Source organism: Lycium barbarum, chromosome 11, assembly GCF_019175385.1.
Source record: "Lycium barbarum isolate Lr01 chromosome 11, ASM1917538v2, whole genome shotgun sequence".
Lineage (NCBI taxonomy): Eukaryota > Viridiplantae > Streptophyta > Magnoliopsida > Solanales > Solanaceae > Lycium > Lycium barbarum.
In genome coordinates this window covers 107409448-107435901 of record NC_083347.1, presented here as the reverse complement: position 1 = coordinate 107435901, position 26454 = coordinate 107409448, and the positions used below count along the sequence as shown (strand labels likewise).

The window sequence follows — 26454 nt, the reverse complement described above, 5'->3', positions numbered from 1 at the left end:
ATGAAGTAGAAGCAGGAAGAGATTCCACAGTAGAGGAGGAGGGAGTGATCCTCAGCTTGTATAGACCATTGTCCAATTTACCAAGAACCAGTGGCTTTTTCAGTGAAGGGTCCTGAAATAGACCCACAGTCCTGGTGAACTGAGCAATGCCATTAAACTGAGAAATTAGTTGATATACCGATATGAGATTATACTGAAAAGAAGGAACATATAGAACATTGTGCAGGTTAAAGTTTGGAAATAGAGTTAAGGAACCAGTATTAGTAACCTTGACCTTATACCCATTAGGCAACGAAACTAGACAAGGAATTGAAAGTGGTTTAATGTTAAAGAGAAGAGATATTTGAGATGTCATGTGATCAGATGCCCAGAATCTACAATCCATATAGAACTATCAACTTATGAAAATAAAGCAGGTTTGAGAAAAACACTGTGAGTAGCAATCCTACCAGCAAAGTGGGCCGAAGCCATGAGAGAATGAGAGGAACTAGGAGAGATATGAGACTTCTGCATGAGGTGAATCAACTGAGCATGCTCATCTTTTGTCAAACCAGATGTGCCAAACCGATTATCAGAACATTCAGCAAAAGGGACTAAGGCAGGTGAGGTAGTAGGTGAAGAATCACAGGCAACATTAGCAGCAGCCTTCTTGTGACCTGAACTCTTGGTGAACTTAAAATGTGAAGGGTAACCATGGAGTCTGTGACATTTCTCCATGAGATGTCCAGATCTCTTGCAATATTTGCAAAACAGGGAAGACTTTTGGGAATCATAGTTGGCTTTCGGATTAAACTGAGGCCTAGGACCACCATTACTGGAGGAGGAAACATGGAAAGATGCAGATTCAGATTCAGATGGAATGGAAGAGCTTGTGCACACTTGCCTCTGTTTCTCATCACTCAAAAGGATGCTATAGGTGGTGTCAATGGAGGGTAGAGGCTTCATCATCAATATATTGCTCCTAACCTGGACATATACCTCATATAAGCCCATGAGGAACTGGTAAACCCTTTGTTCCTCCTCAAATTTGGCACCACCAATGCAGTTGCATTTGTTAGCAGAGTGAATCGAGATAGAAGCTAATTCATCCCATAACTGCTTAATTTTGGTGAAATAAGAGGCAATATCCAGGGACCCCTGGGAAATATGAGCTAAGCTCTTCTTTAGTTCAAACACTCTTGCCCCATCAGCCTTACCATATCTATCCTCAAGTTCTCTCCAAATGTCCTTAGCAAATTCAGAATAGACAACAGATCTTTGTATTTCCTTAGTTACAGAATTGACTAGCCAAGCAACAACTAAATCATTGCACCGCTGCCATTGTCTTAGTAGAGGAGAACCTTCAGCAGGTCTCTCAAAAGTACCGTGAATAAAGTCAAGCTTATTTCTAAATGATAGAGTGATTAAAATCGACCTACGCCAACTCCCATAGAATGTTCCATCAAATAATTCAGACACAAGAGATGAGGCTAACAAGTCAGATGGATGCACATATAAAGGATGACATAGATGCGTATAATCGTCAGGATGAAACAAGATATGAGTGGAATCAGTAGATGCAGTTGTGTTCGTGGTACCAGTACTAGCAGGGATTTCAGTGGTCTCAATTGCCATTGGTCAATGATAGTAATAACAAGCAGGTTGAGGTTGAATTTTCACAGCTAAACCAGAACGAAAGCAATATCGCAATTGAGAAAATTCTAGAAACCCTAGGTAATCGATGTGTACAATGTAAGCAACACGAAGACAAATTATCAAGGAAAATCGAAAAAATACCACTCCTCTTTGCAACCGAAAGAGGCACGACCTTGATAACAACAATTTCTCAGCAAATCTCGAAACGATTTCTCAAAAAATCGAACCACACTGGAACAAAAAAAACTTCAAAAAATGTCTAAGAATTCTTCAAATCAAAACCACAAATCAACACATTATGTTGAAACAGAACACAAACAAACTAGTAAAACTCGATTTCGGACTAAAAATCGCAAAATCGATCAAAGTTAGGGTTTTAAATTTTTAGAGAAATGTATGTTGAGGGTAACGTCGTTCGAAAGAGAATGAAGAGGCGAGTTCAATTAACCCGCTCTGATACCATGTTAACAGCGAAAAATTAAACGAAAGCCATGAATGTACAAGAAGATGAAATGTGTAGAGTAGGAAGAAGAGAGAAAAAAAATCTTATTTCATTTCTGTTCAAGTCAAAAATCAGTACAATGAATGCTATACAATTAAGTAGAAAGAATGGGCTCAAGCATTGGGCTTCACCCGGTACAAATAAAATAAAGCCCAATCTACTTCACACTAATCTGGACTGGCTGGCCTGTATAAGTCCAACAGTTAGGTGTGATATTCTTGATGATCTGACGTATCACAAACACATGCATATCAGTGCAGAGAGAAGAGAGTAAACATAAACATTGTGAATGACGGTTCATCTTTTTTAGCTTGCCTAGTCTTGTGAATAGAGAGTGCTCTCATCAGTTATTGCCAATAATTTGTGCTTTTCTTCTTTTGAAACATGAGAGGTACTTGTAACTTGTAAGTAAAAAAAAAAAAACCAGACCCCCTTCCTTTTAATTTATTGGTGTAATTTAATTGAGCACAAATTTTAAAAAGAAAGTCATTATTTTTTAAAAAAAATTATGGACTTAAACATGTCATGAGTTTTATGGCTATAACTACTTCTATTTTAAATTAATCAAGGTTTTTTTTCATCTACCAAAAATTACAAATGAGCTGAGGAGTGCAAAAAACTTAACTAAACTCCCTAGTCTATCACGTAAGATAAGATGAAACTAACTTATCTGAGAGATTAAGTAAATGCTCCTGATGGATGGATACACCTGCATATAATAATTGAACTTGTATGAATTAGTGTTGAGATCCAAATATGTTCTTTGTAGAAAGCTAATTGGGCGCGTCTTACTTGTTAGACCTGAATTACAACTCGGAAAGGGAAATAGGTTATCATTAATTAGATACTACAGCCTCCAAATAAAATAAAAAGTCCACTTAGCCATTTGCACACCCCTTAAAAAAATACTAACTCATAGATAAAAATAGATAATTTGACTAAATTACCGCTAATTAAATAGGCATTGGAATTTGATCATTTAACACTTAATAGGGGCAAATATGAAAAAATAAGGTTAATTCTTTTTTGATTTGCTAAGTAGACTTTTTTTTTTTATTCAAGAAAAAAAAGGCTAAGTGGACTCTTTTTTTGATCCGAAGGGAGTAAAATGTTTTATTGGTTAATGCCCTTCTTTTATTTTAGTATTGCTCGCTTAGATTCGTATTAAGTGGTGTTTTTACCATTTTGTTTTAATTTAAAATAAGTGGTATTTCACATACTTAAGAAGGTATTAATTGTTTTCTATCAAATTTATTCTTATTTAGATAAGTAAATTTTGAAGTAATAAAAAAAATATATACTACTATTTAATTAAGAATAACTTAGTATTTTTACTTTTTATACATATATAGATTTTTTTTAAAGAGTGTGCTTAAGCTAAAAACGCCGCCTAGTACACTACTAAAAAATCAATATTTTTCCACTGAAAAATGTCCAGTGGCTATTCCCACTGAAAGTTAGTGGAAAAACCTAAATAGTAGTGTATCACACAAAAAAATTAGAAAGTTTTCTAGAGGTTCAATAGGAAACGTTTCCCATCATGCAGTTTCCTAATGATATGGTTCGATGAAAAATGAAATGAAAAAATCATGTGTTATAACACGAATTTTTAATTAAATATTAATAGAAAAACTTCTGTTTTTAATAGTGATAAATAGACCGGAGGGGGGTAATTAAGTTGGGTCGAAAGCTTTATTGGTTGATGTCCTACTTTTCTTTGACTTGATTTAAATAAGAAAAAGAGGGTGACATAAAGCGACGTTGGAAAAGCAAAAAGATTGTTGATGGAAAGAATATGACTTTGGCTTGGTTTATTCACTTTTGAATATTCAATGTAAAGTGAAATTAGTAAAAGAAACAAAAGAGTGGTGGGACAAAGCTGCAAAGGGTAGGAACTATATTTATGGCACAAAATATGATTCATATTGGAGCATAAAGTTGAGCGTGTGATGGAATATTTCCATCAATATGACTTTGGCTTGGTTTATTCACTTTTGAATATTCAATGTAAAGTGAAATTAGTAAAAAGAAACAAAAGAGTGGTGGGACAAAGCTGTAAAGGGTAGGAACTATATTTATGGCACAAAATATGATTCATATTGGAGCATAAAGTTGAGCGTGTGATGGAATATGTGGGGACTAGCGCATATAAATCAACTTTATTTTGTGTTATCAAATACATTGATGCTGACTTACATAATGAAAAATGGGCTCCATGATCCTTCCTTTCCTGCATTTTTGGACCAGTGTACCAAACTAAGACCATTTTGGAGGCATACATTCTGAAGATATATATCACAACCTCTTAAATTATGAGCAAATTTCATTTAGATATTCGAACTATACCTTATTTTAATTTAGCACCTGAATACATGCCAAAGTGTTCTTATTAGACACGTTTGATTCAAATTTTGACAATTTTTACGCGTGTTCTTGCTGAAGTGAGTTGTTAGTGAGCTGGCACCAAGTTATGGTTAAGTTAACTGATTGTAATTAGTAGTCAACAGTTAGTTAGTTAGAAGTTTGTTGACATAGTCGGTTAGCTTAAATATAAATAGTAGTAGTTAGTTTCAATTTATTTTTTAGACTGTGCAAATATTCTCTCTCTATGAATATTGAAAGAGTTTCATTTCTCTCTACCTTGTTCTTCATTCTCTCAATATAATTCTTCCATTTCTTCTTGTTTACGCTGTCTAAGACTCCATTAATGAGCTTCATCATGGTATCAGAGCTTCAAGGTAAAGATCGCAGTCTCAATTAGCTTGGAGTACAGTGTTTTGTTTTTCAATCAAAGTGACTTTCAACTTCAAAGAGAATTTCTCACAAATTAGGGTTGTGATTGCAATCGAAGGTGTTTTGATTGCAGAAATTCTGAGTTGAACTTGATAATTCTTTCAAAACTGTGTGTATAATTAATTGAAACGACTAATTAAACTGAAACAACAAGTGCAAATGGAGCAGCACAAACAACCGCCATTAATGAAGACTCTGTTCATCACAATCATCCTATCTACATTCATCCTTCTGACACTCAAGGTGCAGTTCTGATTTATGTTCAACTAGTTGGATCTGAAAATTACTCAATTTGGAGTAAATCTATGCGTATTATACTGAAAGGAAAAAATAAGCTAGGCTTCGTTCTAGGAACCTGTAGGAAAGACATGTATGATTCTAGCTTGCATGATATGTGGGATAGGTGTAATGCCATAGTATTAGCATGGATAATGAACATTGTCTCTAAAAATCTAATTAGTAGTGTTATACATGCTTCTGATGCTCACACCATTTGGGAGGAGTTGAAGGAAATGTTTGACAAAGTTGATGCCTCTAGGGCTTACTACATCCATAAGGAAATTGCTAGACTTACTCAGGGAACAGTATCTGTATCTGCATATTTTTCTAGACTAAAGGAATTGTGGGATAAAAATGAAGCCCTAACACCTCCTCCCTCATGTGGTTGTCCTAAATCTAAAAAGTACTCAGATCACTTTCTGAATTAAAAACTATCGAAATTTCTTATGGGACTGAACAAAACATTTGAACAAGCTAGAAGTCATGTGTTGTTGATGAGTCGTGTACCTAGCATTAATCAAGCCTATGCAATGATCATCAATGTTGAAAGTCAAAGTTTGAATGGAAATGTGAGTAGTTTTGGTGGAAATATTGATACTAGTGATCACACTGCTCTAATGGGAAATAGAGCACATGTTAACAACTTCAGGCATAGTCACCATGTTAGAAGTAGTCACTCTGGTGGCAACTCTGGTGGAAATAACTATCAACATGGTGGAAATTACTCTGGGAATGGTAGCTATCCCAATGGAGAAGTTCTGGAAATTTTGGTGGAGGAAACTACTATGGTGGTGGAAATTATCCTGGTGGAGGAAGTTATTCTGGTGGTAGAAGCTATTCTAGTGGTAGTGGCTACTCAGGAAAAGGGCATCTTGTTTGTGATTTCTATCACTATAAGGGACATACTAGGGAAAACTGCTACAAGCTCCATGGTTACCCTGCTGACTTCAAAAACAAGAAGAGAGGTAAATAAGTTAGAACTGTTCCAAACTATGTTAACAATGCCACTGCAGGACCAGATAATGTTGCAGATTCATAATATACCAATAACTCCAGGTCATAATATACCGACAACTCCAACTACTCCATTCTTCACACCTGAACAGTACATTCAGATCATGCAGATGCTAAAAGGCAAACAAGCAGAGTCAGTAGCCAATGCAGCATCAGTTTGAACTGCATGTACTGTGACTGCACTGTTGACTAATCTAGTTAAATGTAACTAGATAGTAGATACTGGTGCCTCAAATCACATGGTATACAATCTGAATTTGCTAGATAAATATAGAGAATTGATAGGTTGTCATAAAAATAGAGTCAACCCTCCAACTGGTGGACAAGTGTTTATCACACATATTGGTGAAGCCTCTATCTTCAAAAACAAAAAATTTGATAATGTGCTGTATATTCTAGATTTCAAATACAATCTTCTATCAGTATCCCAGGTTACTAAGGACCTAAATTGTATGGCAGCATTCTTTCCTCACTTTTGTGTGTTTCAGGAAATCTCAAGTGGTAAGGTACTGAGGATTGGTAAAGTAGAAGAAGGGCTCTATATTCTGAAGCCTGATGGATTATACTTGGAGAAGGAGAACACACATAATGCCTTGCCTGCACACTCTTTTTTGAATTCTATAAATAGTGTTGCAAATAAAGACTATAGTGGTGAAACTTGTAATGCAGTTGCTTGTAAGATTGACTCCACTATTGATAGTTATGTTTGGCATAAAAGGTTGGGGCATGCCCCTCTAAGAGTCCTACAAAATATAGATGGTTTGAGTATTTCTAGTAGTGAAATAAAAGATCATTGTTGTCCTGTGTGTCCAGTTGCAAAACAGACTAGACTTCCTTTCCCTTTAAGTGATACTTATACTGCAAAACCATTTGATCTTGTGCATGCTGATATTTGGGGCCCATATAGAGTGCCAACCTATGATGGTAAAAGATATTTTCTTACACTAGTGGATGGTCACTCTAAGTACATTTGGATTTTTTTGCTACCCTCTAAAGCAGAATCTGTTGTTGTCCTAATGAGCTTTGTACTGTTAATCAAAACTCAATTTAATACTGTGATTAAGTGTCTTAGGACTGACAATGGTAGTGAGTTCTACAATGAACAATTTAGTTCATTGTTGACAGAGTTTGGTATACACCATTAAAGCTCATGTGTGTACACTCCTCAGCAAAATGGTGTTGCTGAAAGGAGACATAGGTCCATCCTTGACATGGCTAGAGCTTTGAGGTTTCAGGCATATATACCTCTAAAATTTTAGGGTCACTGTATTTCTACTGCTGTGTATCTGTTGAATAGGTTTCCCACTGTCTTACTACATGGTAAATCCCCTTTTGAGCAAGTATATCACAAACCTCCATCCTTAGCACATCTCAGGGTGTTTGGCAGTCTGTGCTATGCCACAAATGTGAAGAAGCAAGACAAGTTCAGTCCTAGAGCAATTCCAGCTATACATCTAGGTTACTTTTCCTCTCAAAAAGGCTACATATTGTATGATTTACATTCTAAGATATTCTTTGTTAGTAGGGACACTATGTTCAGAGAAGACATCTTTCTTTTCAAAACTATGCAACCTGGTTCCTCTCCTTTATTTCTAGTCCCGGAGTTAGGTGATTCGGATGATATTGTTCCTACTTGTTCCACTCCTCATACGGACAGTGTTAATTTATCTCCTCCTACAAATGATGCAGTCCCAGAAGTTGCAGAACCAGCTGCTCTTGAGGAACCAGCTGTTCCTCCTATAGTTGCTCCTCCATCTACTGATCTAAGGAGATCCTCTAGAACTATGAGACCTCCAATCTAGATGGATGACTACATTGTAAAGTCCAAGTCCACATCATGCTACTATCCTGTTTCCTCCTATGTGAGGTATGATTATCTATCTCCTGCATACAGAGCTTCCTTAGCTGCTTTCTCAGCTATATATGAACCTCATACTTACTCATAAGCCTACAAAGATCCCCTTTGGATTGATGCCATGAAGGCTGAGATTTCAACCCTTGAGGACAATCACACATGGTCTATTGTTGACCTTCCTCAAGGTAAAGTCCCTATAGGTTGCAGATGGGTGTTTAGTGTCAAATATAAATCTAATGGGGAGGTTGAGGGATATAAGGCCAAGCTAGTGGCTAAGGGTTTTAGTCAACATGAATGTCTAGACTACAAAGAGACCTTCTCTCCTGTTGCAAAAATGGTTACTGTTAGGTCAGTGGTGGCCTTAGTTGCTAGTTCTAGATGGTATATGTTTCAAATGGATGTACATAATGCTTTTTGGCAAGGAGATCTGGTGGAAGAAGTTTATATGCATGTTCCTGATGGCTTTGCAAGCCAGGAGGAGTGTAAGAAGGTGTGTAAGTTGCATAAGTCCCTATATGGAATCAAACAAGCTCTTAGACAACGAAGCTTGAAATTAACAGAAGCTCTAGTTGATATGGGCTTTAAGCAGTCTCATTTTGATTATTCTTTGTTCACTCAGAAGTATGGAAAAGATCTCATAGTCATTCTTATCTATGTGAATGATCTTTTGATCACTGGAAGCAGTCTAAAGTTGATTAAGCAAGTAAGGCATGAGTTACAAAACAGATTTAAAATGAAGGACTTGGGAGAAATGAAATATTTCTTGGGAATTGAGTTCTCAAGATCAGAGAAAGGAATTCTTATGTGCCAAAGAAAGCATGCACTGGAGCTGATTTCTGAAATGGGGTTAGGAGGGAGCAAGCCAATGTCTACACCTCTAGAGTTCAATTAAAAACTTACCTCTATAGAGTATGATGAGTTTATAAAGAACAATACAGAATCAACAGATAAGGAGGCTGAAGATAAAGTCATAGATGAAGAGCTTGAAGACAAAAACAGTTATCAGAGATTGGTTGGAAGACTTTTATACTTGACTATGACTAGGCCTGATATTGCATTTGTGGTACATGTTCTAAGTCAACATATGCATGCTCCTAAACAGTCATATTGGGAAGCTGGTCTGAGAGTAGTTAAGTACATCAAAGGAACACCAGGTCTAGGCTTGTTCATGCCTGCTATTAAAAGCAATCAGTTAGTTGCATATTGTGATTCAGATTGGGCAGCATGTGTAGAAACTAGAAAGTCAGTTACAGGATACATTGTCATGTTTGGAGGTACCTTAGTGTCCTGGAAATCTAAGAAGTAAGGAACTGTATCTAGAAGCTCTGTTGAAGCTGAATTTAGAAGTATGACTGCTACTGTTGCAGAAATTACTTGGTTAACAGGACTTTTCAAAGAATTAGGAGTAAACATTGTGGAACCAACATGGTTATACTGTGACAGCAAAGATGCAATACAAATTGTAGCACATCCAATCTTTCATGAAAGCACCAAACATTTTGACATTGATTGTCATTTTGTTAGGGAGAAAATTCAGGAAGGCAAGATACAAACACAACATATCGGAACCAATGATTAACCAGCTGATCTGCTCACCAAAGGATTGTGCAAACCACAGCATGATTATCTATTAAGCAAGCTGGGAATGAAGAGTGTGTTTCATCCCTCAGCTTGAGAGGGAGTGCTGAAGTGAGCTGTTAAATGAGTTGTTAGTGAGCTCACACCAAGTTAGTGGTTAAGTTAACTGATTGTATTTAGTAGTCAAAAGTTAGTTAGTTAGAAGTTTGTTTACATAGTCGGTTAACTTAAATATAAATAGTAGTAGTTAGTTTCAATTTATTTTTTAGACTGTACAGATATTCTCTCTCTATGAATATTGAAAGAGTTTCATTTCTCTCTAACTTGTTCTTCATTCTCTCAATATTATTCTTCCATTTCTTCTTGTTTACACTGTCTAAGACTCCATTAATGAGCTTCATCGGTTCTCAAATAGGAGTAACAATTATATAAATAAGTTAACCACTTAAAACATGTCACTTCCTTTAATTATATGCATTAGCCTCAATAAGCCGAAAAACTTCAGGTTTGTTCCAAGTGAGGCTGATGTGTATAATTAAATGAGATGACATCTCTTATGTGGTTAACTTAACTACCTATAGACGCTTGAGGACGCGATTGAAAGTTTTTTCAAAATTTAAATAAAAAAGTGTCTAATATAAAAACTTTATCATGCGTTCGGATGCTCAATTAGAATAAATTGTAGTTCAACTGTCAAAATAAAATTACTGATAACTTTAAGAGATTGTCGATGTATTAAGCCTTTAAGATATATTCATAGAGAGCAATTGTCGAATTTATGTAATAATGCAAGATGAAAATAATGGATGTAGTATGTTTATAATGGTTTCAATCGATAGTTCAGTATATTACGGAGTGACAATTTGTAATGCTCGGATTAATAATCAAAAAACATTTATATATAACTTATTTCAAAGGATAATTTTGTTATTATATACCCCCTCCCTCCCAAAAAGATTGTCTTACTTTTCTTATTATTTTGTTACAAAAAAATTAACACTATTTCTATATTTAAAAACAAGTTAACATTATGAGATGATTTACAATCACACAAATATCTAAGACTTGTTTTAGACCATACATTTCAAAAGTCTTCCTTTATTTTAAACTCCGTGTCAAGTTAAACTAAGACAATCTTTTTGAAATGGAGGAAATAGATTCCACATTGCTAAACACATTTTTATTCACATTCTATCCATCATAGAATAATACATGAATTCTCGCAAAGATAGTATAATGTGAATTGTAGTTAACACCACATCACCACAAATCAAATATTGCATTATTTATGCTGCAATTTTGCTATGCAGCCAACCACACTTGCATTATAGTAGGCAAGAGTATGCTGGGATTAATTGTTCCAATCCCATCAACCAAACAACAACCCCTATAGTTGTACAAATGTTATTCTAACATGTTTAAGATCACAAAATTTTAGAGTATTTTTTAATATGCGTCAAAATATGTTCTCTTTTTTAATCTTCATGCATGGGCCTCAACCCTCAAGTACACTATACAAGTCAAATATCACCGTTCAAACAAAATGAACTTATGGACTAATATTTTCCCCTCTTCTCTTTTTATGTAAGATGGAAATTCACTTTAATAAGCGTCCAAAGTTTTTCTTTCTTTTAATCTTCGTACCCTGGCCTCAAATGGTGTACCTCTATATAAGTAAAAAATATTGAGGCCTGCAGACTGCAGTGTTAGTTGCAGCTCAGGTGAAAAACAAAATTTTCTCAATTAATGGCTTTGTGAGCAGCGTTTGTTTCTTCATACTTCTTGGAGAATTAAGTGCATGTTTATTTGGTAAAGACAAAAATAATACTTGCCCTTTATTGTCAGACATGTCCGGCCAATATGATACAATTTTGGAATCACTCGTACAAGTAAGGAATAAAACATGCAAGCTGCTTATTGAGAAATATGAGAAGAGACTGAAAAAAGGAAATTTACGCTATTTAAAAAATAAGAGTTAGCGATAGACAAATTCTATAGTTAAATAATAAAATTCGTTGCTAATTCTATAAAGCAACAAAGTTTGCGTTGAAGTGTGTGGCCATCTCATTTAAAGATTTAGGCGCTATTAGAGAGAACATATTTTTATTTACTTTATTATAATCTTAACTTGTCCCCTCACGTTGAGATTTGATTCCAAGATCTCTGCCTACTCAGAGATCTTAAAGCTTAAGTTGTTATAAAGAACATATTTACTTATTTATATCTTCAACCATTCGCAGCTAATTACCTTTTTCTTACCGAGATTAGATGTAATAATGTGTACGAACGAATAAGATTTTACTTTTGGTGTGATATTCTTGATGATCTGATGTATTTTTACTGTTAGGTGTGATATTCTTGATGATCTGACATATCACAAACACATGCATATCAGTGCAGAGAAGAGAATAAACATAAACATTGTGAATGACGGTTCATCTTTTTTAGCTTGCTAGTCTTGTGAATAGAGTGTGCGCTCGATCTCATCAGCTATTGCCAACCAATTGTTTTTTTTTCTTCTTTTGACACGTGAGAGGTACTTGGAAGGAAAAAAAATCATACTCCCTTCCTTTTAATTTATTGTTATAATTTGATTGAGCATAAATTTTAAAAAGAAAGTCATTAAATTTTTTGATCTTTATGGACTTAAACATGTCATGAGTTTCATGGCTATAACAACTTCTCTTTTAAATTAATCAAGATTTTTTTATCTTCCAAAAAATTACAAATGAGCTGATCGAGGAGTGCAAAAAACAACCCAAACTCCCTTGTGTATCATGTAAGACAAGATGAGACTATCTTATCTGAGAGATTAAGTAAATGCTCCTTTTATGGATACACCTGCATATAATAATTGAACTTGTATAAAGCTAATTGGACGCAGTCTTATTTGTTAGACCTGAATTACAACTGCAAAAAGGGAAATGGGTTATCATTAATTAGATACTACAATGTTTTATTGGTTAATGCTTCTTTAATTTTAGTAGTGCTCGCTTCGATTCATATTAAGTAGTGGTGTTTTTTTTTTATTTAAAATAAGTTGTGCATCACATAATTAAGACGATATAGGTTATTTTCTTTTAAATCTACTCTTGTTTAGATAAATGAATTTTAATGTAATAAAAAAAACATATTAAATAAGTACTTCCTCCGGTTCAAAAGAATGTCCACTTAGTTGCACGACCCTTAAAACAATACTGACTCCTAAATTTTTTTTTGACTAAACTACCCCTAATTAAATAAGTATTAGGATTTGGTCACTTAGCACTTAATAAGGACAAATTTGAAAAAATTAAAATTAATTCTTTTTTGATTTGGTAAGTGGACACTCTTTTTTAATCGGAGGCATTATGATTTAATTAATAATAATTAATACGAGTAAAACTATTTTTACTTTTTAAAAATGAGTAGATTTTTTAAAAAGTGTGCTTAACCTGAAAACATTACTTTAAGGGGTCGTTTGGTGCATGGTATAAGCTGGGATATCCCAACACTCATTTTTTGTACCGTGTTTGATAGGAGGTATAAATTTATCCTGGGATAAATTTATACTCCTACCAAATACGATACAAAATGAAGCATAATTCCAAGGGTGGGATATCCCACCTTATCCCACTAAGGTTGGGATTATTTTATCCCATCTGAAAGATGGGATAAAGTAATTCCAAAAGGCGGGATAAATTAGTCCCGGAATTATAATTCCGGGATAATTTTAATTACCTATCAAACGACCCCTAATTACTATGGATACAGAAATTTTTTACCCTGAATGAGGCACAACTATTACTAGTTGTATGAGGGGATTATTTAATTGGTATTAAATGTGGGATCCACCCAGCAGCTCCTCATTCGTCCATTCCACTGCCATCTATTGTACTTCTTTGTTGCTTTTTTCTTCTTCTTCCCTCGTTGTTCTCTCTCTCTCTCTCTTTTTTTTTTTTTTTTTTTTTAAACTCATTTTCTGTTTTTCAATAACTTTGAAACTAATTTTATGATATATATAGATCATAATTGTTTAAGATATATATATAATTTTTTTATAATTATTTATATGTAATATATTTCAGTAAATTTTATAAATAATTTTAAGTATTTTATATAAATTTTCATCAAAAATTTATTTTTACTATTAATTTTATCTCTAATAGACTAATAGATTTTAGGGCTTAAGCCCTTCTTAAAAGAAAAAATATAAATCAAAATTAATTTATGAAAATAATAATAATGAGATTTTCACTTAGATTTTTTTTAATATTTATAATAAACATTATTCACCTAACTAAATGCTCACAGATCTCAAGACATTCTTCATAATTTAAGGAAATTATAGCTACCATAATAAAAGGACAGTAAATGATTATTGTTAGCAAATAATGAAAAAATATTTTCTAGGTGTAGGAAAAAGAATGAAACTAACTAATATCATTAGATTTTTAAAAATTAAAAAGACCGGCCCAAACCAACAACAACCAAACCCGATAAATGTGTATATATTTGCTTTCTTTGGGTTTTAATAATTAAAAATCGACTAAGTTGATTTGATTTTAATTTTTAACCAAAAATCGACCCAAAGCGAACAATGTACAGTCCTACTCAAAACTTATATATTGATCACAAAAAAATCTACCCAAAATTCACTACAAGAACAAAGAAAAAGGCTGAAAACTAATTAGATTGACTAACTAAAACCCTCAAAAACCATTCTTCAAAAATAAACCTTTGAAGTACGAAAATGTTCTAAATTATGTTGCAAAAATGATCCATGAACAGTTATTGTAGAATTTTTAGAAAGCATTCAATAAAATGGAGAAATAAGATATTTTGGAAGAGGAGTGAAGAAGGAAATTAATAGAATAAGGAAAAAGATAGAGGGGAGGTTAAGTTTGGGAGAGAAGAGAGGACATGGTCTTTGATTGCTAGGAAAGTGGGACCTATATCAACCATTTGTCAATAAAACAATGCCTCACACAAGTATGATTTCGCATCCTCACATTAGCGGATTCAGAATTTCATTCAGGGTGTTCGGAAAAAAAGAAGAAGTTAAATATACACTGTAATTTTTTACCGAGGGTATTCAAAAGTTAATATATACACATAAATATAAAAAATTTACTCTATATATACATTGTAATTTTTTGTCAAGGATATTCAAAAGTTAATATATACACATAAATACAAAAAATTTACTATATATATATTATAATTTTTTACCAAAAATATTCGGGTGAACACCCTCACTTACACATAGATCCGCCACTGTCCTCACACATAGTAAATATTTTCGGGCGGGAGGGAGTAATAAGTTGGCTTGAAAGCTTTATTGGTTGATGTCCTACTTTTCTTTGACTTGATTTAAATAAGAAAAAGGGGGTGACATAAAGCGACGTTGGAAAAGCAAAAAGATTGTTGATGGAAAGAATATGACTTTGGCTTGGTTTATTCACTTTTGAACATTCAATGTAAAGTGAAATTAGTAAAAAGAAACAAAAGAGTGGTGGGACAAAACTGCAAAGGGAAGAAACCTATATTTACAGCACAAAATATGATTCATATTGGAGCATAAAGTTGAGCGTGTGATGGAATATGTGGGGACTAACGCATATAAATCAACTTTATTTTGTGTTATCAAATACATCTATGCTGACTTACATAATGAAAAATGGGCTCCTTGATCCATCCCTTCCTGCATTTTTAAACCAGTGCACCAAACTAAGACAATTTTGGAGGCAAATATTCTCTACATTAAGATAGGCTTAATATATCGATAAACCTCTTAAATTTGTGAGCAAATTTCATTTAGACATTCGAATTACGTCTTGTTTTAATTGAGTACATGAACGCATGATAAAATGTTCCATTAGATAATTTTGGTTCAAATTTTGATAACTTTTGCGCGTGTTTTCAAATAATTGTTACTATATAAATAAGTTAACCACTTAAAATATGTCATCTCATTTAATTACATGCATTAGCTGCCTCAATAAGCCGTAAAATCTCAGGTTTGTTCCAATTGAGGCTAACGTGTATAATTAAATGAGATGACATATTTTATTTGGTTAACTTAACTACCTATAGGCGCTTAAGGACGCTCATGAAAGTTTTTCCGAAATTTAAACCAAAAAGTGTCTAATTGGAATTGTCGACTTTGGATAATAATGCAAGATGAAAATAATGGATGTAGTATGTTTACAATGGTTTCAGTCGTCTTCAGTATATTACGGAGTGACAAATATATGGGTGAAATCATTGAATTTCAATTAACTTCTGAACTTATAATTCCAGAATTGATTAGGTTCATTAGCAAAAACTTATTCGAATCCGTTTAAGTTTAAATTTTGGATCCAATACTAAGCAAAAGCAACATAAAGAGAAGCTAACCAAAATGGAGGATTTTGGGGTTAGAAAGAAAGTGCAACTTTGCACTTTTGCATTTTGTATTTGCTCTTATTAATTTATCACTTTTCTAGGAAAGGGGGATCCACGAAGGAAGATGCTTAATAAGCTTTTTAGCATCTCATATTTACAGAAAGCCTGAAAAAGTTTTTGAGTTGGGGAAAATTAAACATTTATGAGTCAAAAGCTTCAAAAAAATATAATGTATCCCCTTTATCATATGCTCTTCTTTTACAGTTTACTAACCACCTACCAGCATAACAAGTATATAAACCTATCCCTGCATTAGTTTTCTTTTCTTTTCTTTTGGTTTCTCCTTCCCGTTTTCTATGATTTCATTTGCTTTTTAATATGCTCCAAGAGGAATAATTCTCTTTTAAACTTGAAAACAATCAAATTTAAGCTTCTCAAATTACCTCTAATGAGGAGTTTTTAGAGTCACATAAATATTATGCATGTTCAAGATCACAAGTTTCAATTTTTTTTGTTTACCTTAAATTATATACTCAATAAAATAGGATAGGATCACATAAAATACAACCAAAGAAATACTTATTTTCCTTGTATCTTTTATAGCTTAAGTGGTAGTTTTGGCCTTTGGTGGGGGTGGGGGGAGGTGCGTGGGGGTGGGGTGGGTGGAGGAGTTATCATAGGTCATAATGAACGATCATGCACTTGTGTTTATCCACTATCTAGTAAGACTAATATAAGAATCCTATAAACTTGACATTTTTATACTTTTCATCAAGAGGTTCGTGTCAAGACCATTCATATTTCAATCTGATTTACTCCCTCTCTCCGTCCCAATTTACGTAACACTTTTCACTTTTCGAAAGTCAATTTGATTAAACTTTGAAGCTAAATTGGATTAGATTAACTCAATATTTTAACATTAAAATTTATATATTTGAAAACTACATGAAAAGTACTATAAATTGCAACTTTTCTCATATCAATTTAATGAAAAAATATATCTTAAAATGATGGTCACAATTCATACAGTTTGAATTTCGGGAAGCGAAAAGTGTCACATAAATTGGGACAAGATGGAGTAACTCACACCTATAGTCCAATTTCAAGGATTGATTTGAACTTGACCAAGTCTAAAACAACAACACACAATAACATACTCAGTGTTATCCCCTAAATGGGATCGGGAGAGGGTAAGTATATACAGACCTACAGACCTTTACGGCCCCTGCCTCCTAGAGGTAGACTAAGTCTGGATCATGATATTGTCGTACATAATTCAGTAAACAACAACGTTTACCTTATGAATATCCAGAATAATTCCTTATCTTTTGAACTAGTTTTGGGTTCAGACCCAATGTTCATTTTGTACATATAAAATTCAGAATCATTCCTGTTAGTATAGTGCATAATGTTGAACCCCCATACGATGTTATTCACGTTCCAAATGCTCTGTATTAGGTATCCAATGGTTTGTTAGAGTCTCACATTTGTCAATTGTATGGGTTATTTGGCCCGCATGCACGTTACGTTTGGTTTGTCCTCACTCTAGATGTCCTCATCGGTGTGCTTAGGAATTGTTAGGAATCCAACATTTGTTTATATGAGTTATTATCTGCTTCTATGGACTTTTACAATCTTTACTCCTTGAGCTAAATTTATTAGTTGATTAAGCCCAGGATCAATTTTCTCAACATAAATTAATGTTGTTCGTGAAAGAATATTTGGTTACGCGACACTGCTGCATTTTTGCACTTCGTCCATCTGGACCCAAAGAAAACAATCTGTTCCCTCTTACAGATTAAACAAAGGGCCTATAAGTCCAAAATGCATGATATCAGAGAATTAAAATTGGGCCACTTAGGTTCGAAAGGCATACGCTTCTGTTTTACTTGGGCTTACAATGGCAGGTTACACAAGCTAAATTTCCGTGAATCCAAGATTTTGAACCATGCAGGTGATATATTGATAATTCTACTAGTTATGAGCTTGATAAATGCCCATTTGGCCTGAAGTACAATTTTTTTTTTTTTATCCATTTATCTAAATTAATTTTTCGTTGATATTTTGTTAAATAGACGAACAATTTGTTGTATCTAGTCATATCTTAGTGTGGTAACCTCTACTAGAGTTTGAAATCAATTGCACAAGACATAAAATTTCTGGTTAATCCTCAAAGTGAATGAAGAAAATAATAAAAAACTACTGATGCTCCAGATAAAATGAGAAAATTCCATGGCGAAAGTGGGGCTCTCCAATCAGGACTGGAATGAGGGGGCAACCTAGTTTGTCATCTGTTCACATGTGCACCTGTGCATTGACATAGATCAATGTACACTACCAAAAAAAAAAAAAAAAAACTAGTTTTAGCGACGGATTTTAGCGACACAATTAATTTTGTCGATAGATAACGACGGATTACCTACGGAATTACAGTATTGTAGCCAAAAAACAAAAAAGAAAAAGAAATGATATCTAAACTAACGACGGAATAGCGATGGATTTTTAAATCAATCGCTATATTTTGATGCAAAAATTACGCGCCTTCATTTTAGCTACAAATATTATGACAAATTGTGAGCGGCAAAATTTATTACATATTAGCGGCGGATTATGTCTGTCATTTACCATATGTATCTCCATATTTTAATATCAGTTTCTATAGATATTATCGTCGTTACCTTTAAAAATGGTAAAATTTCATGTTAGTTCTAGCGACGGAACCAATCCGTCGGTAAATAAAATTTTATTTTATTTTTTATCAACAAAATAACACAAAATAGACTTTAAACCACTAGAACTTTCTCTTTAAACCCACTAGCATCAATATGCTCTTGCTCTTCCTAGGAAAATTCTTCGGCGTTGTGCTCTCTGGTTATCCTCTCCGACTATTGCCTGTGGCTTCACTTGGGGTTTGCTCATTTCATCTTTGCTTTCTTTTCTGTAGACATATATCCGGTCTTAATCTTCATATATGTTAAAGGGTAAAAACGTATAGATCCGGCCTGTCTTCCCTATTCAGTAGATAAATAATTATTTCCATAGCATTAGAAGAGTTTCAAGGAAACTTATTTTCTTATGAATCCATAGAATTATAAGTTCCCATTGTTAGTACAAGTTACATAATTTTTCCATTATTTTTGGTTTCTTAAATATAGTTCAGTTTCTGTAGAATTTTTTATTTTTCAGGCTAAATATCGGTTTCATTGATAATGAAGATTAGGGTTGTTATTTTACCAGGGATTTGGGGATTTAGGGATTTGGGTTTTCTGAAGGATTTTGATTTTTAACTGAGGTTTTTGAAGGATTTTTACATTCATTCTTGCCGGATTCAGGAAAGAGTTGTACTTCATCAAATTCTTCAAAAATCTCTGTGAAGGTTTGTTCTCATTGTTTGTTCTTAAATAGTACTATTTGCACACTGTTTGTTCACAATTGGAGAAGTTTAAAAGTCCTAAAATGAGCCAAGAACTTTAAGTTTGAGGCATGTTTAAACTTCATTTACTAAATACATGAATTAGTTAAAATTGTTGTGATACTTTTGAGTCTTGAAATGTTGTAAACATGATCCTCCTGTGACAAGGCTAAGTAATTCCAATTGGTAAATGTGACATTTGTTGATTAAGTAAAGTATTTCAAAGCACTTCTTGGTTCTGCACTTTTTGCCTAAAGTTGGCCGGTTTAACCTCTCTAAAATGAACATAACTAAGTCTATAGCCATTCAAGGAAGTCCTAATGTGATTTGTGATTTCTTTTACCTCACCAAATGCTTAAATTAGTGAAACTTTTGTACTCTATCATCTTGAGAAATTCTGTAAAAAGTGGATTTGCCTTGTTTTCCTTAACTGATTTCTTGAGTTTCTTCTTTCTTTAACAACAAGAACGGTAAGAGAAAACCCCGTACAATAGGTTGTTTAATTACCTTTGACTTTGGCTCATAAAGTTTGGCGCTATCCTCTGTGTCATGCTTTGTTTGATTACCCTTGCTGAAATTATTTGTGGTTGATGGGGCATTTTCGTGAAGTTGTCCGGTTGTGTAGGATTATAGTATCTGTACATGCTTGTTTTGGAGTTGGTAATCTTTCTTCTCTTTACTACTTTTTTTCCTTTGCTGATTAAGCAAGTTTATTAACTTACCTCCTTAAATTTCATGTTCAGTATGTTCCATGTTTTGTTTTTCCTACAATAGTTCCAAAACAGAAAATGGGTGGGTTAACTATCATATTTCGCAGTATGACAACTATAAAGTTACTTGTCATTCTTTATAGTAGTTACTTGTCACCACTACCATAAGAGAGGCTTTAATTTGACATTCTCTTTTAAATATGGTCAAAAACTCAACTTGTTTTTCCCTTTGGATGACATTCTGATTGTCTTACTTATTTACAAAAAGTAACTCTAAGTTTCTTATTTATTTTCACATTAAATAGGATCATGGATAATCTAGAGCGTGGTTGGATGTACGAGAGGTTGGATGGTCGAGGGGGTATTAATTCTAGTTTCATAACTGGTATCAATAAGTTTCTTAAGTTCTCATGTTCTCAGAGAAACTGCATGAGTGGTGACGATCTTAGATGTCCATGTAAAGAATGTCACAACATTAAATTCATGGATGTTGAAACCGTTAAATTGCACCTTTTTCAGTTTAGATTTGTTGAGAACAATTTTGTTTGGAAGTATCAAGGGGAAAAAGAAGTGATCGATGAGATGTATAGTGATTTACATGGTGGTACTCAAACTGAATTGGCACATGATAATCCATATCGCCAAATGATTTTAGATGTAGCTAGACCGAACTTTGGCCCAAGTTCGAGTAATACTGAACCTAAGTCGTCGCATCATTGTGAACCTTCAATGGAGGAGGAGTATAATCCTTCAATGGAGGAGGAGCCTAATCTTGAGTCCTAGAGGTTTTATGATTTTATTACAAGCCGCTAATGCAAAATTGTATCCCGGTTCTTCCCTCTGTCAACTCGCAGTAGTTTCTTAGATGTTAAATATTAAAATGAAGAATACTTTGTCACATCGGGTTATAATCAAATGATGCAACTATTGAAAGAGGCTTTACCTGAAGCTAGCATAGTTCTTGATAGTTATTATCAGACCAAGAAGCTAGTGTGTAGCTTGGGTTTTCCTGTTAAAAAGATTGATTGTTGTAATTCAGGATGTATGTTGTATTGGGGTGATGATAAGGACCTAACATCTTGTACGTTTTTTGGCTATGAGAGATACAAACGTCGTGCTCGTAAGAGGAAATTAATCCCTTACAAGAAAATGTATTATTTCCCTTTGATTCCTAGATTGCGTAGATTATATGCGTCCCATGCTATAGCTGCCGACATGAGATGGCATTACGAGTATATCCAAGAGAAGGGGGTAATGCGTCATCCATCAGAATCTGAGGCTTGAAAGCACTTCAATGAAACACATTCCTTTTTTGTTGTTGAACCAAAGAATGTGAGGTTGGGGTTATGTATGGATGGTTTCCAACCATTTGCTCAGTCTGGGAGAAAATACTCTTCGTGGCCTGTGATTGCCGCTCCATATAATTTGCCTCCAGGAATGTGTATGAAGGAGGCATACATGTTCTTAACTGTCGTTGTACCATAGCCACACAATCCTAAACAAAAAATTAATGTTTATCTACAACCTCTAGTAAATGAATTGACTTTGTTGTGGGAGACAAGTGTAGAAGCAAAACTTTCAATTAAGGGCAACTTGGATGTGGACAATTATTGACTTTCCAGCATATTCGATGTTATCAGGATAGAGTATAGGTGGCAACTTAGCATGTCCTTATTGTATGGAGGAAGCATAATCTTTTAGATTAAAACATGGTGGGGAAATAACTTGGTTTGACAGTCATAGGATGTTTCTTGACCAAAATCATCCGTTTAGGAGAGATCGTAAAGATTTTCTCAAAGGTCATACTGTCACAAGGCCATCACCTCCCGTTAGAACATGAGAAGAAATTTTGAATCAAATTTGTGAGTTGGGGATAAGGAAAGCAACTGAGTTAGATGCATAAAAAGTTAATCGGAGATTATATAGGTAAGGTCTTGTGGATGGAAAAAACGAAGCATCTTTTAGGATTTGCCTTATTGGAGTTTTAACATGATACAACATAATCTTGATGTCAAGCATATTGAGAAGAATGTCTTTTATAATGTATTTTACATTGTTCTTAATGTTGTTGGCGAAACCAAAGACAATCCGAAAGCACATCTAGATATTGAAAAATACTGTGATCGACCGCAGTTAGCAAGGAATCCTGATGGAAGCTATCCCAAAGCTGCATATACAATAGAAAAGAACGAAAAATTGTCTTGTTCGATTGGTTAGAAGGTGTGAAGTTTCCAGATGGGCATTTTTCGAACATGAGTCGATGCCTGGACACGGACAAATTTAAGTTATTTGGCATGAAAAGTCATGATTGTCATGTGTTCATGCAGCGACTATTGCCAATTTCCTTTCGTGAGCTACTTCCTAGTAATGTGTGGCACATACTTATAGAGCTGAGTTTATTTTTTAAAGATTTTGCTTCGACTGTTCTTCGAGTGGTGGACTTGGATAGAATAGAGTTACACATCCCACAGATCTTGGAAAAGTGTCTCAGAAGAGACAAAAGATTTTTATCTCGGAGAATTCGAGGTATAATAACTGAAACATTTTTCATTAATTACCCTTAATGTTCAGAACGAGAAATCAATTTTTGTGCAGTATACCTGTGTAACATTTAGATTACGGTAAAGTAACTATAGATTTTAAAGCAGAGAAAGGAGAAAGAGTTGCACTTGTCCTGTTACATTTTGTCAATTTACATTTAGTTATTAGAGAGCTTGTTAATAATTAGAGACAAATATAAAGAAAAGTAACTGTTTAAAGAAACAATATCTTCTGCCTCTTTTCTCCTATTGGTGAAGGGATAGAATTCAAATAAATAAGTTCACTCTTAAAGATTTAAGTTTAATAGAGCATCAGGCATGAAAGCAACTTAAAAGCAGGACATCTACTACCTCTGTTGTTTCAAATGTTCTTGTGTTGTTGATAAGCCTCATTTTACCTGCAGTTCTTTTGCTTTCCCGTTTATTGGGTGACTGATGGTGCTTGTATTATAATTTTTGTCTGCTGAAATGATAAGTTATTGTTATACTCTACTTTATAAAATTATTTCAGAAGCCATTCTGTTGGGATTCTTCGATTGATAGTGAACTGAGGAAGCAATGGCGTAGAAAGTCAGCGAGAAGGTACAAGGATTTCATTAGCACAATAAAAGGTGAAGGATTTCGGTCAGATTATGTTCCGAAAGAAACATGAGAAAGTTGGATGAAATTTTGGGAAGATCCTAAGGTTGTTGAAAAATCGAAAATAGCTTCAAAGAATCGTCGTGGCGGTTAGAGTGCAGTTGCTAGTGGGACTCACACGGGCAACTCTGTTACCATTGGAGAGCATCGCAAGAGACTTGTAAGTTGATTATGTGGTTTTGGCCTTAGCCTAACTAAGTTGCAACATGAAGGTGAATGCCTCATCAGTTGCAGGCTGTTTATGTTTGCAAGTCCTTTGGGACTTTCTCACGCTTGTCACAGTGAATAAGAAATAATCTCTCTAGTCTCCAGAAACTAGCCTCAATGTTTGATATATGTTGCCTATTTGTTGTGTTTTAGGGAAGACATATGTTGCCTATTTGCTGTTTCCGGAAATTTACACTGCTTCATCTGTTGCAGGTTGAAAATGTTGAAAATTAATGTTATAATTGTCACTTTTTTACATATCTTTAATCTGTAGCAGCAAATAAATCAGAATCTGAGTTGCTCCGTATTAGCACTTTACAGTGAGTGAGCTTCATTTTTCTCTTGAGCTCCAAGACACTCAATAGTAAAATGGCTTTGTTGGAAAAACGACTGCTATGTTAGCTGCAAAATGTCTGTTTTAGTCGCTGTTTTTATTGGTTTTGGAAGTTACTAAACTATGTGAATTTTTTTATTGTATTGGCTATTAAAAACGGTCGTGATCCCACACCAAGTGAGGTACATTTACACGTTCATAGATCATGGTGGAAAATCTTTTGTTGAGTGGGAGTGTTGGTTGAAAGTGAAGCTCATCGAAACTAGCACTTAGCAGAGTTGACATTGTGCTACCTATAGCAAACTGTTTCTTCAGGATTATTTTTACATCTTCACCGAGTGATATCAACTCTTTTTATGGGGTAATAGAGGAAAGCATAATTGTATATTTTTTGTGTGTGTTAAGATGAAACATCATTTATTGTTTTTTCTAGGAGCAGATTATTTATATTATAGATAAGTTAATTGATATATATTTTGAGAATACTGTTGGTATTTCACTTAGGTATCTTCGCTGTAATAGTTTGATAATTGTTTTGTTTAATTCATGGTGAACGTTTAGAAAGCGCCAATCTGGCTATGCTGTTGATGTTAATTTGGGAGTTCTTGAAGGAAGGATTATTTGAGAAAAACAAATTTATAATAGATTCACTCTTTACTACAATATAGAGTAACATTATACATTTTCATCTGCAATATTTTGTCACATTAATCTACTAGGTTGTAGACTCCTAACCGTAACTAATTTAAGACACATCATTTATTATAAACTAATTTAAGACACATCATTTAAGACGCATCATTTATTATAAACTAACTTTACCTTCACTCTTATTTCCATATTTCAAGATGACTAGTTAAGCCTTTTTTTATATTTTTTTTTATGGGTAATTAAGCTTTTGTTTGTTCTCTGAACTTATCAAAGGTATTAAAAAAACAAAAAAGGAAAGCAGCTTTGTTTGCTTCCTTCAGTGAGACAAATATATCTTGAATTCTATTGAAGTTTTCAGGGCATTATTTTGCTATCTTTAATGGTTCTTGTACATGTAATTACTATTAGTGAAATGAACTTCACTAATTATCACTCTCTTTTAGTGGAAAAAATATCAAGAAATACTACAAAACCAGACACAGACTCAATTTGAAGTTGATCACTGTCAAGCCTATTACGAAGCCGTAGGAGGGGTAAAGAAAAGAAGAATATATGGTCTTGGATCTCAAGCACAATTATATTATGGGCCGAATTTTCTTCCGCCATCTGGATCTGATGCTACATCCTCAGTACCACCTCCGAATGCTCAACCAGCAGCGACGAAAAATTTGAAAGAGTTAGTGATGCGATTAATCCTTGCATTGACTGATAGCATGATTCCTACATCCACTGATCGCATGCTTCCTATAATTGTTGAGAGGGTACGTGGATTGATTCCTTCAGTCTCTTCTCAGACAAACACTCTTAATGACCATCCATCATCTATGGCACCTATAGTTCTAGCTCTAGCTACTGCCAACATTGATCAGGTTCATTCATCGGTTTTTGATGATGACCGTGGCTCTCCAGTCTCTCATTAGTTAGTTTTGTTGTTTGGATTTTATTGTTGTTGCATATGATTTTGAATTTTTTGTTTTGGATATTATCGTTGTGGATGCTTTGAACTTGATTTGCCTATGTATTTTGGACCTTGTAGAATATTAGTTTCTATGAATTAAGTTATTATATGAGTATCTAATATATGCATGGACAGGTGTATTTAAAATATTATATAAAACCAAAAAAAAAAAGATTTGCGACGGATTTCCGAAGCTATAACTAATACAAAATCAAATGTCGTGACAAATTATTTTCTTCGCCAAAAGGAATGCAAAAATGTGTATTAAAAGAATTGGTTGCGGAATTAGTGACGGAAACTATTGGTCTCCAATCAGATGAAACGACGAAATAACTCATAGAATTAGCGACGAAAATTACTAACATCGGAAGGGATTTCATTCGTCGCTCATATTGGCCACGGAGGAGATCCGTTGCCAAGCCATCGTTAATCTTGCAATGGATTCATTTTTTTTGTTGGCAATGGTTAGCTACGAGGATTTTACAGACAGACTCATTCCGTCTTTATTCCGTCGCTATATTAGTTTAGCAACGGATATATGCTGTTTACCGATGAATTTAGTTCGTCGCTAAACTCGACTTTTTTTTTGTAGTGGTAGGTCCCCCACAAAGAGAACGTCAGTACACCACAGTGATACTCAATGAATTTCTATATCTCCTCAACAAAGAACGAGAATTTACATAAAACATGAATGTAATATCATTCAATTAAAAAAAAAAACTCATCATACAAAACAATAACATAGAGAAGCAACAATTATTGAATCTTTCTTAGTTAGATACATACGCTCGTTCTTCTTTCTTTAGCTTTTAAGAATTCTAGTGGACTGTAACTTTTCTTGTGTCCAATTGTGACGATTCAGTAACTCTTTATATGGTCACTCCTAACTCTTTTACGATTACATTCTAGATGTGTTCACTATGACATGTTAGTATTGTATGATGACTCATAATCCTTTATATGGTTATCATTTTCGGAATT

General features: G+C 34.1%; 1 protein-coding gene and 1 long non-coding RNA gene across 3 annotated transcripts; one reads left to right on the top strand and one right to left on the bottom strand.

Moving 5' to 3' along the window:
• Positions 1–399: 399 nt before the first annotated feature.
• On the bottom strand, positions 400–1614 carry LOC132620082 (uncharacterized). Its single transcript, XM_060334798.1, has one exon. It carries the CDS (start codon positions 1612–1614, stop codon positions 400–402), a length of 1215 nt encoding a protein of 404 aa, XP_060190781.1.
• A 17030-nt stretch (positions 1615–18644) lies between these two features.
• Positions 18645–25601, top strand: LOC132620422 (uncharacterized). Of its 2 annotated transcripts, XR_009574895.1 has the most exons (3): positions 18810–19398; positions 23196–23483; positions 24959–25601. It is a non-coding gene; the product is annotated as an uncharacterized LOC132620422 (long non-coding RNA). The 2 variants fall into 2 exon arrangements; XR_009574894.1 differs by lacking the exon at positions 24959–25601 and having other exon boundaries at positions 18645–19398; positions 23196–23788.
• The last annotated feature ends 853 nt before the right edge of the window (positions 25602–26454 follow it).